We start from the raw sequence: 14,527 nt of genomic DNA on the forward strand, positions 1-14,527 counted from the left end.
CCATTAATTAGTTCCGCGTATTCATCTGATCTAGTTTCCTGCACGAACATGGGCTAGCTCACCAAGCAACTGCACGGAACTACTCATTTCTAGAGCAGGACAAGCTTTGAAGTGTATTTACAGCTCTTGATTGAAGAAAAATCAAGTGTGGAACGGTTTCATAATCTTCCAAGTTAATTTTGAAACTCTAAATGATATTTTCTTTTAGAAATGTTTTTTTTCGCCTCGTAAAGACAGTCAGTCGTGTCCTTATAGTTTTCCAAAATAACATATTTCTTAGCTTTCTAGATTGCCAAAGTTGTCCAAAATTGAATTAGGACGTCAACTTTTACAACAAGATTATTGAACAACTCTCTTGCTCTCTAAGTCCTCATTGATGTCCCGATAAAATAGACGACTCTGTAAAATATATATATCTTCAAGATGATAGAAAGAACAGAAGAACTACCCTCGTCTAGAGCAAGATGAGCTTTGAAATGCATTTACGGCTCGTGATTGAAGAAAAATCATGTGTGGATTGGTTTCATAATCTTCCGAGTTAATTTTGAGATCCTAAACGACCTTTTCTTTTAAAAATGGTTTTTTTGTTGCCTCACGAAGACAGTCAGTTGTGTCCTTACGGCTTTCCAAAATAACATCTTTCTTAGCTTTCCAGATGACCAAAGTGGTCCGAAATTGAATTCGGACGCCAACTTTTATGGCCAAATTAATGAACAACTTTTTTTTCTCTCTAAGTCCCCATTGACGTCTCGATAAAATAGATGATCTGGTAAAACATATATTTTTCTTCAGGATGCCAGAAAAATAGCAGAACTAACATTGTCTAGAGTAGGATGAGCTTTGAAGTGCATTTACAGCTCTTGATTGAAGAAAAATCAAGTGTGGAATGGTTCCATAATCTTTCAGGTCAATTTTGAGACCCTAAACGATATTTTCTTTTAAAAATGGTTTTTTTCGCGCCTCGTGAAGACAGTCAGTTGTGTCCTTATGGTTTTCCAAAATTACATCTTCCTTAGCTTTCCAGATTGTCAAAGTGGTCCGAAATTGAATTAGAATGCCAATTTTTATGATCAGATTAATGAATGACTCTCTTACTCTCTACGTCCCGATAAAATAGACGACACTGTAAAACATATATTTTTCTTCAGAATGCCAGAAAAGAACAATAGAACTACCCGCATTGCTTTGTGATGCTACATACATGTGAAAAAGAAAAAGGATAAAATTGCTGATGCCATCAGCATGCAATACTATTTCAAAACTATAAAATGACGTAGTTTTCAAACCAAGCATTCAAATTAAAATCCAATTACACTATTGTGTTCTTTGCGATAAGTGCTTCAAAACTAGACCCACTTGAGTATATTTTGATGATTTCTCTTTTCCAAAAGCAACTTGGTTAAAAAAAAATGATTCCAAGTTCATTATAACTTGCTTATAATTTTTTGAAAACTTGTTCTCTATGTTCAAAAAGCTTGCTTACATAACTTAGGTGAATAAGTGAACTAGTTACGTGAATGTGAAGAGAGTATGAACGATGTGAACAGGTGATGAACATGCATTAAAACGAGAGTGAATATCTGAGTTGAATAAGTAAATGTTTTTTCATTATCTAATGTAGGCAATTTTGGCAAGACGTTGAAGTATTTTAATTGGGTCAGTTTGATATTTTTTAATCATGGTGTAAATAATTTGTATCTCTTTAAGAATTTATGTTACAATATAGGCAATACGGATATTATTTTGTTGATAAAAATGTAAGGATTACAATGATGCAAACGGATCATCAATCAAGATATACTATTGAGCAAATATAAGTATTGAAAGTTTATTAAATCATACTTTTCATATGTTCATATTTATACTGGTTTTACATGCACATAAAAGACTCAAAATGGAAAAAACATGCGTGTTCACACATTGTCTGAATTGGTTTTTGCTATTAAAGACCGGCCATGCGTTAGCGTGCTAAAAAAAAGCACAAGGGAAAGGGATGGACAAGGCAGTCAGGCTCAGGCAGCTTTCAGATGATGATGTTTTTTTGAGCAAGCAATTGTTTTTTGCTAGCATTGGATTTCTGTGTAGGCAATTTGGATTGCAAATGTTTTGTCATCTGACCAATCTGACAATATGAGCTGCGGAATTACAAACAGGAGAGGAATTCAAACTTCCACTTTTATAATGATAAATATACCAACTTGACTGTCAAAGAATTTACGGACGCAGTTAATGTACCATCTCCAAAGCACTAATCTCAAAGCATGCCACCTATGGTATGGCATACGACAGGCGAGAGAAAAGGGGCCAAAAGGAAACTAAATTCCGGACACATCTTTGCCTTTCCTTTACACTTTTCGTTTCAGTTCAATTTTCATTCGAATTCGTTTTCGTTTTTGGTTTTTGTTTTTGGTTTTGTTTTCTTTTTTCTCACACGAGCACCCTCGCCGTGTTCTTCGCTACTCCTCCGCCGCCGCGCCGCCCGATCCAATCCAATTCTCCACCGTCCTCGAAGCTTCTGGAACCTTCTGGTCCGTCCCCTTCGCTACTCGAGCCCCCCTTCGCGTTCCCCCACTGGGCTAGGGTTTTTGTACGGATTTCTAGGGTTTTGAGGGCATGGCGGCGTCGGTTTGGGGGCTGTGACGGACGGCAAGTGTGTGTGCTCTATCTAGGCTCCGGAGATGATTACGGAGAAGCCGAGCTGGATTCGCCACGAGGGCCTGCAGATCTTCTCCATCGACATCCAGCCCAGCGGCCTCCGCTTCGCCACTGGCGGCGGCGACCAGAAGGTATTCTGTTTTTATTTATTTATTTACCTTCAGCTTTTTTTGAGCTCGTCAGCGCAAACTTTGGCTTGTTGGTACCATGCAAATTTTGGCTAGATGTAGTGTTGGTAACTTAAGATGCTTCGATGCTGTCCCCGAGTTGAACGAATTTAAGGTTAAGCATTGCTAGTAGCTTATGCTGATTCAGTTATGTTCTTGGGTCATGCTTGTTTGGTTAAGGGTAATATTTTGGCTGAATTGGTTATTGGGAGTTATCTGAGATTACCTTAGGATTTGTGATTCAGTGAATGAATTTCGACTGGAATTTGCTGTGCGGTCACTGTTTATTGCGTCAAATTTGGATCTCATAAAGTCGATTTTTCAGTTATTCGTGCTATTTTTGGTCCATTTTATGTTACAGCTTATTAGGAATAGCTGACTATTCATGAAACCCAAGGTTTGGCATCGATGTGATTCTTTACCATGAATTATGGTAACTCGGTTGTTGACTGATTTTATTTGAAAATTGTATTGTTAAGTTTGTTGTGATTTCTTATCCTGCTGTGTCATATTTGATGGTAACTTGTTCTTCATGTGATACTGAGGTATCACCATTGTTTAATCTTTTCCTTTTTGTCTTTCATTGGTGACCTTCTTACTAGGTTCCTTTTGTTTGCTTCGTTGTTGAAATAGGTTCGAATATGGAGCATGAAATCGGTGGATAAGGACTCTGCCAACGATGATTCCAGCCAAAGGTTGCTCGCTACAATGCGAGACCATTTTGGATCAGTAAACTGCGTGAGATGGGCCAAGCATGGCCGCTATCTTGCTTCAGGGTCAGATGATCAGGTTATCCTAATTCATGAGAGAAAAGCTGGTTCTGGGACATCTGAGTTTGGTAGTGGAGAACCTCCAGATGTAGAAAATTGGAAGGTCGTTATGACCTTAAGAGGCCATACTGCGGACGTGGTAATTATCTTCTAAAATTGCACCCATGCTGTATTGATGCCCTAGTTTAATTAATACGAGTAGAATTTGAGCTCTTACTCTTTCTTTAGCTCTTATTATTGCCTTTTGTGATTGTTACTGTTTAACTATTGAACACCTTTTCCATTTCTTATGCTCAAAGTAGGTAGATCTTAATTGGTCCACTGATGATTCAACATTGGCTAGCGGCAGCTTGGATAATACTGTTCACATATGGAGCATGACCAATGGTATTTGCACTGCTGTCTTGCGAGGGCATTCCAGCTTGGTCAAAGGGGTTACCTGGGATCCTATCGGTTCATTTATCGCAAGCCAATCGGATGATAAGTCTGTTATAATATGGCGTACAAGTGACTGGAGTCTTGCTCACAAGACAGAAGGCCATTGGGCAAAATCTGTATGTTATGTTTCATGACTTTTATTATTAACTTTTTCTGTGATCGACATGTCTTTGTTTGCTGAAATCCTTTCTCACTTGTTCCTGCAGCTTGGTTCAACATTTTTTAGGCGGCTTGATTGGTCACCTTGTGGCCACTTCATAACTACGACTCACGGTTTCCAGAAACCTAGGCATTCAGCCCCTGTGCTTGAAAGAGGCGAGTGGACTGCAACTTTTGACTTTCTAGGGCATAACGCGCCTGTTGTGGTGGTTAGGTTTAATCACTCAATGTTCCGTAAGCATTTCTCAAATGGTCAAGACACAAAGGTTGCACCAGCTGTATGGGCCAATGGAGCATCAAAGACATCAACAAAAGAACAGCAACCGTATAACGTAATTGCTATTGGAAGTCAAGACAGAACTATTACTGTCTGGACGACAGCGAGTGCCCGACCATTATTTGTTGCTAAGCATTTTTTCTCTCAAAGTGTGGTTGATTTATCTTGGTAAGACACTTTGATTACTTCTCTACAATCAATATTATCACGTTTGCCCAAGCTCACAGTGATACCGTTCTTTTTTCCGTGACAGGAGCCCTGATGGTTATTCACTTTTTGCCTGCTCCTTGGATGGATCGGTTGCCAACTTTCACTTTGAAGCAAAGGAGCTTGGACACAGGTTAAGTGATTCTGAACTGGATGAATTGAAGAGGAGTAGATATGGTGATGTCAGAGGACGGCAATCAAACCTTGCTGAAAGCCCTGCACAGTTGCTGCTAGAAGAAGCATCAGCGAAGCAATCAGCTGTCAGAAAGGGGATTTCCATTGCCCAGCAATTTCAAGCACCCCCAAAAGTTTCTGCAGATATGCCTAACCCATCTCCCGTTGTGCAAAATCAGAAAGCTCCTGAAGCTTTACCTGAAGACGAGAAGAAAACAGCAGGTCCTGCTGCTGATGATGATATAAATAAAGTTACCCGGTTATCTAGTCCAGTGAAGCAGAGAGAATACCGGCGTCCTGATGGCCGGAAAAGAATAATCCCAGAGGCAGTTGGGTTTCCTTCCAACCAGGATAACATACCCATCCGTTCTCAGAATCAGGTTGTGGATTTTTCATCCCTGGATCAGCGAATGAATGGAATAAGACCATCTTATGGTAGTAGCGGTAACTGTAATAACTGTGGTGTTAGGGATCGCTCTGGTGTCACAGCAAGGGCGAACATTACTGAGAGTCTTGTTATTCAAAAAGCTTCAACCGGTGCTGGCAATGATGGAAGGCTGAGTGTAGAACACACTGGATCTGTAGTTCCAGGCTCTTTGAACTCCTGCTCTCCGCTTTCTATCCATGTATTAAATAAGAAAGACAATGAGGATTCTTCTCCAGTCTGCCTTGAAGCAAAGCCTGTGGAACGTGCGGCAGGTGATATGATTGGTGTCAGCGGTGCCTTTTCAACAAAAGAAAGTGAGATAAGGTGTACAAGAGGAACAGAAACTCTTTGGTCGGATCGTATCTCTGGAAAGGTTACTGTGTTGGCAGGCAATGCAAATTTCTGGGCTGTTGGCTGTGAAGATGGTTGCCTGCAGGTGAGTAATATCCCTTATCGGAATTTGTTATAGATTCATTCTGTGTTTCAAAGTGGATGCTACTATGTAAACCCTGTCAATCATTTCTGGAACATGTTTTTATTTTCTGACAATATGTTAGTCTTTAACACTTACATTCAATTGTTCTTAATTTACTAGGTTTACACAAAATGTGGAAGACGAGCGATGCCAGCAATGATGATGGGATCTGCAGCTGTTTTTATAGATTGTGACGACTGCTGGGAATTGCTTCTTGTCACAAGGAGAGGTCTGATGTACATATGGGACCTCTATAACAGGACCTGCATTTTGCAGGACTCTTTGGCTTCTTTGGTATCATCTCCAGATGAGCCATCAGCAAAAGATGCTGGTAACGATTTTACATCCAGTCTAAGTTCTCATGTACTACCTGAGATGGCTAATCTGAACTTTGCTGAAATACTTTGTGCTTATTAGTTGTCTTTGCTTTGTTGACAGGTACAGTCAAGCTTATTTCTGCTAAATTCTCAAGATGTGGTTCACCCTTAGTCATCCTTGCCAGCCATCATGCATTTCTTTATGATATGAGCCTGAAGTGCTGGCTAAGGATTGCCGATGATTGTTTTCCAGCATCGAATTTTTCTAGCTCATTTAGTTCCCCTCAAGGTGGAGAGCTAGGCAAGTTGCAGATTGATATAGGCAAGTTCATGGCTAGAAAGCCTATTTGGAGCAGGTCTGAGTGCACCTTTGATTGCTTTAGTATTATAAACACTTAACTATTCCAGTGGCATGCTAGTGCACTACGATATCAGAGTTTGCTCTAAATCTGCTGGTGTGGGTGTTTCTATTTCAGGGTTACAGATGATGGGTTGCAGACACGCGCCCATTTGGAGACCCAGCTGGCAGCTTCTTTGGCTTTGAAGTCACCGCAGGAGTACCGCCAATGCCTCCTGTCCTACATACGGTTTTTAGCTAGGTTAGTTCATTATATTTTTATTTACTTTTCATGTATATGGATTATCTTTAGCTTGCAGCATTGTTTTTGTGAGCCTCAGCTCTGTGTTCAATTGATTGAGAATATATTCCCTGATGAAAATTATTTAGTGATGCTTTGCTGAAATATTCCTTTTCATTTGGTCTTCTTTACATGCAGAGAAGCAGATGAATCTCGTCTACGTGAAGTCTGTGAGAGCTTCCTAGGTCCTCCCATGGGCACGGTTGATTCTGCGTCATCTATGGATCCCAAAAATCCAGCATGGGATCCTGATGTTCTTGTAAGTCTCCTTTTCGCTGGCTATTTGCATACTAGACTCGTCCACTTAAATTTGCGTCCACAAAAGACGGATTGTTTCAATTTTTCACAACTAGATTCCTTTCTAGATAATCATAAGGGTTCAAGAACTGTAAATAGATGACACCCCAGTTCTCATATTTTTAATCTACATGATGCCCAGTCTGTAAAGTAACTGATGTCAATTCTACAGGGAATGAAGAAACACAAACTTCTTAGGGAAGATATCCTTCCTTCGATGGCATCGAACCGGAAGGTCCAGCGGCTGCTCAACGAGTTCATGGACCTCCTGTCAGAATATGAAGCTGCGGAGACCAAAGCTGACCCGATGGATGTGACACCGCAACCAGCAACAGAAGTGAATGATAAGGTCAACACCTCGTAGCTGTTCATGGCATGCTCCAATGTCCAATCCGGTTGCGTTGCTGGAGACAGACTTACTGACCCCTCGGTAAGTATAATAGGATAGTTTAGCGTGCATACAACATTTCTATTTTGAGAACTGTTGCCCATAATCGTATCAATCGAGTAATTCTGCATGTAGCTTGTTTAGCAAGGCGACCTCGGGCAAACACTGATTTTGAACCCGTTAGTTGTAACGCTGAGTGTAACAGTAGAAAGGAAGCGAGGTCGCCTGGTGATTGTGTAACAGTAATTAATCCCTCTAGTAGATGGTGGATAAACTTATGTCCTTTTTGGTTCTCCCAAGTCTGTCAATGCCCTGATGGTTTTTTTTTTAGCGTGCAGGCTCTCTCTCTCTCTCTCTCTCTCTCTCTCTGCTTGTCTGCGTGTAGAAAATTGTGTCGTCATGATTCGTACCAGCAGCAGCTTGTAAGGTACTAGTAAAAGTGCAACAAGTATAGGCACAAGAGATGAGATGGAGTACAAGTTAATTTCCAAAAATGATTTAGTCATTTGGAGAAACAGTAACAGGAGAAATTCAGTAATGATGGGTTGGGTTTAACCTCTTGGTTGTTAGCTTTGGGCAGTGCAGGCAGGAGAAAAGCAAAGGTCAGGCAGAGAGGAAGTCGTGGATCTTGGGCCTGAATGTTTGAGCGACGGCGGCCCAGGCGGCCTGCGTGGGGTGCACGTCGTCCCAGTAGAAGTGCTCCCCGGGGTCGCTGCACAGCGTGTACTGCCTCTTGCCGTCCTCGTCCTGCTGCCCGCAGTAGCCGTCGGCGCTCAAGCTCTCGCAGCACGGCCGCCTCGGCTCCGCGAACCGACCAACGCGGCTGCTCTCCGGCGACGGCGAGTCGACCAAGGCGGCGAAGGGCGCGTTGAGGTCGAGGAGGAGGAAGGTGCGGTTGGCGGGGTCGAGCGCGGCGAGCACGGACTGGAGAGCGGCGTTGTGCTGCACGGCGCCCATGTTGGCCAGCGGGTCGCAGCCGCTGTAGTTGAGCGCGCGGGTGAAGAGCGGCGTGCACCCCATCGGGTGCAGGTTCGTCACCACCACCTTGCGCATCCCCACCTCGTCGCGCAGCCGCCGCAGCTGCTCCCGGAGCTGCCGCACCACCGTCGGGATGTACGCGATCGCAGCCTGCACCACACCGTACGTAGTCGGGATCCATTCATTCTACTAATATTAATTACGTGGTGTCAGGTGTAGTACTAGTAGTATAGTGCTTCTGTGGTACGTAAGGAAGGAAGGCAGTAATTAATATGCATGAAATCATCTCGATCATCACTCACGTTTGTGCTGTTGCCCTTGTCCGCGGCGTAGGAGTAGTCGTTGCCGGAGACGACGACGACCGCGATCCCGGCGTCAGGAGCAGCGGGACGATGCTGCGCCTGGAACAGGTCGATCTGGGCGCTGATGTTGCGCTGGAAGTTGCCGGTGTCAAGCACGCCCGCGCCGCCGACGGCGAAGTTCATGCCGCGCGGCAGCACCCTTCGGGAGGCGCCCCGGCGCAGCTTGTACGCCACCGGCGTCGGGACTCCCATCGCCGAAGCTGCATGCATGCCGACACATACTAGATACTTAGTAGCTGCTGGAAAAGGAAAGGTTAAGGTTTGGTTGGAGCTGCAGGCATGCTGCAAATCTTTCTTTACTTGTGCCTTGGCTTGTAGTGGTAGTATTAATTCAGAATTTCAGATGCACGCGCGCATGTGCTGCTGCATGCCTGCATGATGAGCTTTTCAATGCATGCATGCTCCAATGGAAATATGAAAGGAGATGACAATGCCTTGTTTTGCTGCTTTCTTGTGTGTTTAATTTCTAGTACTGGCTAGCACAGAAGGAGGCATGAGCGGCAAGATCAGAAATACAGCTACCAACAGTTGGGTCATGAATGCCGAACAGGAGAGAATTGAAATGGATTTATTGGTTCTGCGGAAGTCGATGAGGCCGACCAGTGGCAGCAGGCATTGGAATTGATGGGATTGATGGGCACCCCTCCCCAACCAAACAAGGGAGAGCACCATCAATGCGAGAGAGCTATTTCTTCTCCTCTCCTCCCTCCATCCAGAAGCTGTAGTAGGAGCAATGGAGCAGAGCACATCCGTACCTATGAAGTCGGTGAGGGTGCGGCCGTCGGAGAAGCGGCCGGTGGGGTGGCCGGGGAAGGTGAGGCCGTAGGGGTCGTACCACGCGTGGGTCAGCTCCCGCCCGAGGTCACCAAGGTTGCCCGTGTCCGCGTAAGAGTCCCCGAACACCCACAGGGAGGACGGCACAGCCTCTGCCGCCGGCGACAGCACCAGACCTTGGATTCATAACAAGCACAGTACCAAATGGTGAATTGGCATGTACAGTACAGTAGAGAGATGCAACTTATAAACCAAGGAAGAATCAACGATGGTGCAGAGAGATGAGACGAGACGGATGGAGATAAGTTGTGTCTTACAGAGAAGCGCCATGGTCGCCACAGCACCTTGGAGGCTTTGATAATGATGATGATCCATGCGCCGGCTGAGGCTTCGGGAATGGAAGCGAATGGAGTGTGTGTTTCGTTGTGGCTGAGGCTAGCTGTTGGATTGGAAATCGGAATGGGCGTCCGTATTTATACAAGGAGGGGCTGCCCTGAGCATTCCTTGGATTCCATATTTCCATCCATCGTTTGGTCAAGTCTATCCAATGCAATTCTTACTTGCTGCATTTGGCCTGCGTAATTAATCTACATCTATACTTATAAAATATATAAGTTATCCATCCAAATTGATCCAACGACTATCATATAAAATTAAATCTCATTTCTACTGATATCTATCGTAGATATCGCATTCGTCACACTATCTTTACATTAAAGTACTATATAAAAAATATTTTTGTCTCCTTACAAAATCGATTATTATTTTGATCATCATCACAGCGTTAATACAGACGAACTCTGAACATACGATACTCTTCACTCTTCTATACATGTATTTATTATCCTCCTCTTTCTAAAATAGTGTGATCATATTGTGAAGGTAAATATCTGTTATTATACTATTTTTTACTTTTTAAAATTGTTATATCTTTAATTAATTTGACGTGTGTTGCTAGCATTTATTAATCCACTCGAGAGTCGACGGCTATTCGCCTGCCACCAACTAACCCTGGCTTCGCTGCTCCCGCATTAACACCAGACGCAGCTAGTTGGATTTGCATCGCATCGCATCGCTGTCGCAAGGAGGGAGAAGAGAAGAGAAGAGAAGAGAAGAGAAGACCCGTCCAAGCTGCTGCTTCTCCTCGGCCACACAACACAATTTTTTTTCTTTGACTCAAAGGAATGTCAGCATTAGGTTCGTATTACTTTTATCTACACGTCGAATGGAATATTAGTTATATTGATAAATTGACGAAAATAATCTAACATACAGAGAAAAATATCTAAAACTTAAAAAAATTATGAAACAATTTTTGCTAGTTTCGTATTACTTTCGGCTACATGTTAAAATTATGTATATGCATGAAAGTACTATTTTTTCGTATAATGAAGTGAATATATTAAATATTAATAAATTCATAAATAAATATTGATATGTCCAAAACTGGTGAATTTAATTTTTTTAATCTTCTTTTACCATGCTCTGTAAAAAGCATGTACTGGCGTAGTTGCGCCCATCAACCTAGTAGTATATTTATCTAGCGCATGCTAAGCGGTGCTGCGGCTACATATATGTATCTTCAGCAGCAACAGCATTATCGTCTAGTGCACTGCTTAAGCAAAAGCACACACACCATGCATGGTTAAGCTGACTTGACGTGCTTTCAAAAGGAGGATCAACCTATTCCGGAACTTCTTCACCAGTATCCAATCTATTTGTGGTAATTTGAAGTGAACGATACTGACGAGCCTGTCAGGAGACCATATGTGTGGCCAAAAGGAGGTGTAACAGTAGATCATATGTGTTCCATAGCATCAACAGTCAGAGCACACATCATTCATATGTTCTGAACCTCTGGCTGTGAGATTTCTTTTGCAGGCAAAATAAATTCAGATGCAATGTTAGTTGTAGTGTGTGTGATCTCTGCACTATCCACAACTACAGTAGAAAGGAGGCAAGGCAACAGTCCAGAGTCCAGACAGCTTCAGTACTCTTCAGTAAGAAACGTGAGCTTAGCGCATAAGTCGCCATGTTTCAAAATAATTTGCAGTCCATAAGAACCAATGATTGACATATAGTGTTTCCAGTACATTGAATGTCGATAAATCTCTACATCTCAAATCAGGATCAGGGTGCGAGAATGCGTTGCTGAGATGTTAATTTCGTCACTCTTTGGTGACGAGCTCCTTGACAAACGCAACGACCTTAGGCACATCGACCGTCCACGCAACCGAAATCGGCGAGTAGCCAGTCCACGGGTTCTCTGAATTCCACCTGCACCAATGCAACAGAAAGTGATGATCCGATCAGTAACAATCTCTAAGATGCAAATCAAGTACGCAATGGAACTGTGCAGAACGGTCGCTTACTTCTTCAGTAGCATGTCCATGGAAGTATGCCCGGTGCAGATGCCCTGGGTCTCCACCCTCACCACGCCCTTCTTGAACGTGAAGTACTCCGGATGAACTAGCGCGGCAAAGCTCACCGGATCATGGAGGAAAACCACTGAGCGAAACACAGAAAAGTGAGCTGAACAACCGTTCCAAATCTGAAGTCTGAATATGACAACAGTAGCACAGAGAGATATGGTTCCGGCGTACCAGGAACACCGTAAGACTTGACATGCCAGTCTCTGTAGAACTTGCAGATGTCGCACAGGAACTGCGCATGCTTCCCTTTCGAGTTCCTCAGCTCCAAGAGATCATCATCTGCAAATAGCAGCAAGTTCACACTTCACGTGGTGACTGGTGAGTTGATCATTATATCGCTCTTGTCAAAATGATGAACATGTTGTTAAGACTGGAATGTAAGGGGGTGATTGCTTCAGGATTTAGGCAATATCAAGGACCTGTGAAACTGACTTGCGTTGTGATGTTCAGGCCAACCACGTAGATGTCTGCCCCAGAAGTGAAAACTATATCGGCTGCTTCTGGGTCGCTGTGGATCTGTGACGGAAAAAAAATACAAACAAACGTAAGATCCCACAAATTAAGGTTCAGACTCCTTGCAGCAGACTAACATGTTTGACATTACGTTTGCTTCAGCTGAAGGGGTGGCATTTCCAGCTGAAAAGAAAGCTCCACCCAGCACAACTATTCTCTTAACCTTGCTCACAAAAGAGGAATCCCTCTTGATGGCCTGAGAAACAATGCAGCGTAATCACCAGCATAATCATATATGCAGCCTGAAAAGCCCTCAATCTACAGCGTCAGAGAAAGAACATATGTACCAATGCTACGTTCGTCAGAGGGCCCAAGGCGAGGACAGAGACCTCTCCAGGAAACTGTGAGACCTTATCAACCAAGAACTCGGCAGCACTTTGCTCAACTTTCTTGCTAGTGGGATCAGGAAGGTCTATGTTCCCAAGGCCATCGGATCCGTGAACAAAGTCGGCAACATGCGGCTTTCCTCCCTATTCACAATACAAAGATGCGAACCATTTCAAGCCACAAAACTGAATGAACCACCGAACTTTTGAAGATGATGCATTCTGAAGTTAAAAGGTTGCTTTCCGTGGACTTGATACCAAATGGTACGAACAAGCAGGCATTGCAGATTTTGCAAAGCACACGGAATCTCCAGATTTTATGATTGTTCTTGGAAAAATTATAAATTCACTGAATAAGACTTTGTGCATTTTATCAGCCAGATTGCGTTGTTTCAATGAGTTGTTGGTATGATTCTTTTCGACCAACCAGGAGCTGGAAGAACTACTAGTGCCACCTGAACTTACACATAATTAACGCTCTGATCGAACAAACTATTACTGGCAACAGAATGCAGACAGTACCTTGAGAGGTTCAGGGCTGCCCTCTGCTACTGGAACCTCAGGATGGCCTGCCTTCTCACACTGTCCATTAAGTATGCAGATTTAGTAATCTACTAGATGAAGAGAGAGAAGAAGAAAAAAAGTGGTCATTATTTTCCATGAGCATTTTTCTCTTTTTTTTCGAAAACAAATTGCCATGAGCATTTTGCAACTTGCCAGAATCAAGGCATTGCGGGTTGCGCACTCCGTGGTGCAGTTGCCGAAAATGGTGGTCAGTCCTAGAACTTGCACGCCCGGTGACTGGAACGCCATCATAATCGCCACGCTGTCATCTGGAATCAGATGATCCAATAAGCTAGCATACAAAAGAATTTAGAGAAGAAAGGAAACAATAACAGGTTAAGAGTAATTGCACGCCTATAATTGCAGTTGCAGCAATGTTTGTTCCTCCTTAATTTTTTTTTTTTTTTTTTTTTTTGTAACCATATATAAATCTCCATGAAGATTCAAAAGGTCGTTGAAGGTGTGCAGGAGAATTGAATCTAGGATGGTACGGGTCACCTATCTCATTCTTGGAATCTAGTGCGTATTGACTGTATTAGTAGTATCAGTAGAAGTATATAGTAAGAGACTGAAGCAGAATTAGTGACGATCTCCAGGAGTCAAAACTAGTAAATCACTCCAAATCCAGGAGTCCTAGGAAGGAAATGAATCTTGGAACCCGAATTAGAGTACGCACCGATGCCGGGGTCTGTGTCGATGATCACCTTCTGCTCCTGGTGGTGGTGGATCTGCCCGTTCCCCTCCATCTCTTTCCCCTTCGATCCGATCGAGCCTCTTCGACTTGCTTGCTCCTCTCCTCCTCTTCTTTGAGGTCGTTTGGAGCTTGGGCTGGCCGTCCGATCCAGAATCTAACGGCACGCGGCCGTGCATAGAATTCAGCACAAGCCATTGCCATGTCGTCCACGTCAGCTCCGCGTGTACCTTGTGCCGTCGTTTCTCTGGTAGACTTGTCAAACATCTTGACCAAAATGATGTGAAGTCTCAGTCACTTCGTGGTAGAGCAAGTAAAAACTTCACATTCTTTGCCTCAGGGGCAAGGGCAGGTGAACTTGAGAAAAGATGGAGGTTTCATAAAAGGCTCTTTCCCTGGTGTCCACGTCTAAGAATAAAGTCAACGGTTTTTATTTGAGGATTAAAATTTTGCCGTGAAGATATTTTTATTTTTTTTAGCGTTCTAACGGTTTTTCTT

The 14,527-nt window shown here is 43.3% G+C and overlaps 3 protein-coding genes across 4 annotated transcripts; 1 reads left to right on the forward strand and 2 right to left on the reverse strand.

Moving 5' to 3' along the window:
• The first annotated feature begins 2,320 nt into the window (after positions 1-2,320).
• Positions 2,321-7,688, forward strand: LOC133897902 (protein HIRA-like). 2 transcript variants are annotated; one of them, XM_062338729.1, is made up of 10 exons: positions 2,321-2,786; positions 3,456-3,731; positions 3,895-4,146; positions 4,237-4,634; positions 4,720-5,710; positions 5,870-6,080; positions 6,188-6,422; positions 6,543-6,665; positions 6,843-6,963; positions 7,174-7,688. In XM_062338729.1, exons 1-10 carry the CDS (start codon positions 2,679-2,681, stop codon positions 7,363-7,365), a joined length of 2,907 nt encoding a protein of 968 aa, XP_062194713.1. In that variant the 5' UTR covers positions 2,321-2,678; the 3' UTR covers positions 7,366-7,688. The 2 variants fall into 2 exon arrangements, with proteins under 2 accessions (XP_062194713.1, XP_062194714.1); XM_062338730.1 differs by lacking the exon at positions 2,321-2,786 and having other exon boundaries at positions 3,599-3,731; positions 3,892-4,146.
• A 121-nt stretch (positions 7,689-7,809) lies between these two features.
• Positions 7,810-10,052, reverse strand: LOC133897903 (GDSL esterase/lipase At5g03610-like). Its single transcript, XM_062338731.1, has 4 exons — positions 9,821-10,052; positions 9,485-9,679; positions 8,670-8,929; positions 7,810-8,517 (listed from the first exon to the last, which is right to left on the reverse strand). The coding sequence occupies exons 1-4, from the start codon at positions 9,876-9,878 to the stop codon at positions 7,993-7,995; spliced, it is 1,038 nt and encodes a 345-aa protein (XP_062194715.1). The 5' UTR covers positions 9,879-10,052; the 3' UTR covers positions 7,810-7,992.
• A 1,420-nt stretch (positions 10,053-11,472) lies between these two features.
• On the reverse strand, positions 11,473-14,166 carry LOC133897904 (probable uridine nucleosidase 2). The gene is made up of 9 exons (XM_062338733.1): positions 14,015-14,166; positions 13,492-13,607; positions 13,297-13,356; positions 12,736-12,918; positions 12,540-12,644; positions 12,355-12,451; positions 12,107-12,214; positions 11,876-12,011; positions 11,473-11,780 (listed from the first exon to the last, which is right to left on the reverse strand). The coding sequence occupies exons 1-9, from the start codon at positions 14,082-14,084 to the stop codon at positions 11,672-11,674; spliced, it is 984 nt and encodes a 327-aa protein (XP_062194717.1). The 5' UTR covers positions 14,085-14,166; the 3' UTR covers positions 11,473-11,671.
• Between the last annotated feature and the right edge of the window lie 361 nt (positions 14,167-14,527).

The sequence above is a fragment of the Phragmites australis genome, chromosome 17 (assembly GCF_958298935.1).
Source record: "Phragmites australis chromosome 17, lpPhrAust1.1, whole genome shotgun sequence".
NCBI classification, from domain to species: Eukaryota; Viridiplantae; Streptophyta; class Magnoliopsida; order Poales; family Poaceae; genus Phragmites; species Phragmites australis.

What these genes read in the sequence shown, in the direction of transcription:
- LOC133897903 (XM_062338731.1), bottom strand. Translation starts at nt 9,878, where the DNA reads ATGGATCATCATCATTATCAAAGCCTCCAAGGTGCTGTGGCGACCATG. An exon ending in CACCCTCACCGACTTCATAG is followed by an intron (nt 8,930 to 9,484) that starts GTACGGATGTGC and finishes GCATGCATGCAG; the next exon opens with CTTCGGCGATGGGAGTCCCG. An exon ending in ACAAGGGCAACAGCACAAAC is followed by an intron (nt 8,518 to 8,669) that starts GTGAGTGATGAT and finishes GGTGTGGTGCAG; the next exon opens with GCTGCGATCGCGTACATCCC.
- LOC133897904 (XM_062338733.1), bottom strand. Translation starts at nt 14,084, where the DNA reads ATGGAGGGGAACGGGCAGATCCACCACCACCAGGAGCAGAAGGTGATC. An exon ending in GCAGCCCTGAACCTCTCAAG is followed by an intron (nt 12,919 to 13,296) that starts GTACTGTCTGCA and finishes TATTGTGAATAG; the next exon opens with GGAGGAAAGCCGCATGTTGC. An exon ending in CAAGTCTTACGGTGTTCCTG is followed by an intron (nt 12,012 to 12,106) that starts GTACGCCGGAAC and finishes TGTTTCGCTCAG; the next exon opens with TGGTTTTCCTCCATGATCCG.
- LOC133897902 (XM_062338729.1), top strand. Translation starts at nt 2,679, where the DNA reads ATGATTACGGAGAAGCCGAGCTGGATTCGCCACGAGGGCCTGCAGATC. An exon ending in CTGGCGGCGGCGACCAGAAG is followed by an intron (nt 2,787 to 3,455) that starts GTATTCTGTTTT and finishes TTGTTGAAATAG; the next exon opens with GTTCGAATATGGAGCATGAA. An exon ending in CATGGGATCCTGATGTTCTT is followed by an intron (nt 6,964 to 7,173) that starts GTAAGTCTCCTT and finishes TCAATTCTACAG; the next exon opens with GGAATGAAGAAACACAAACT.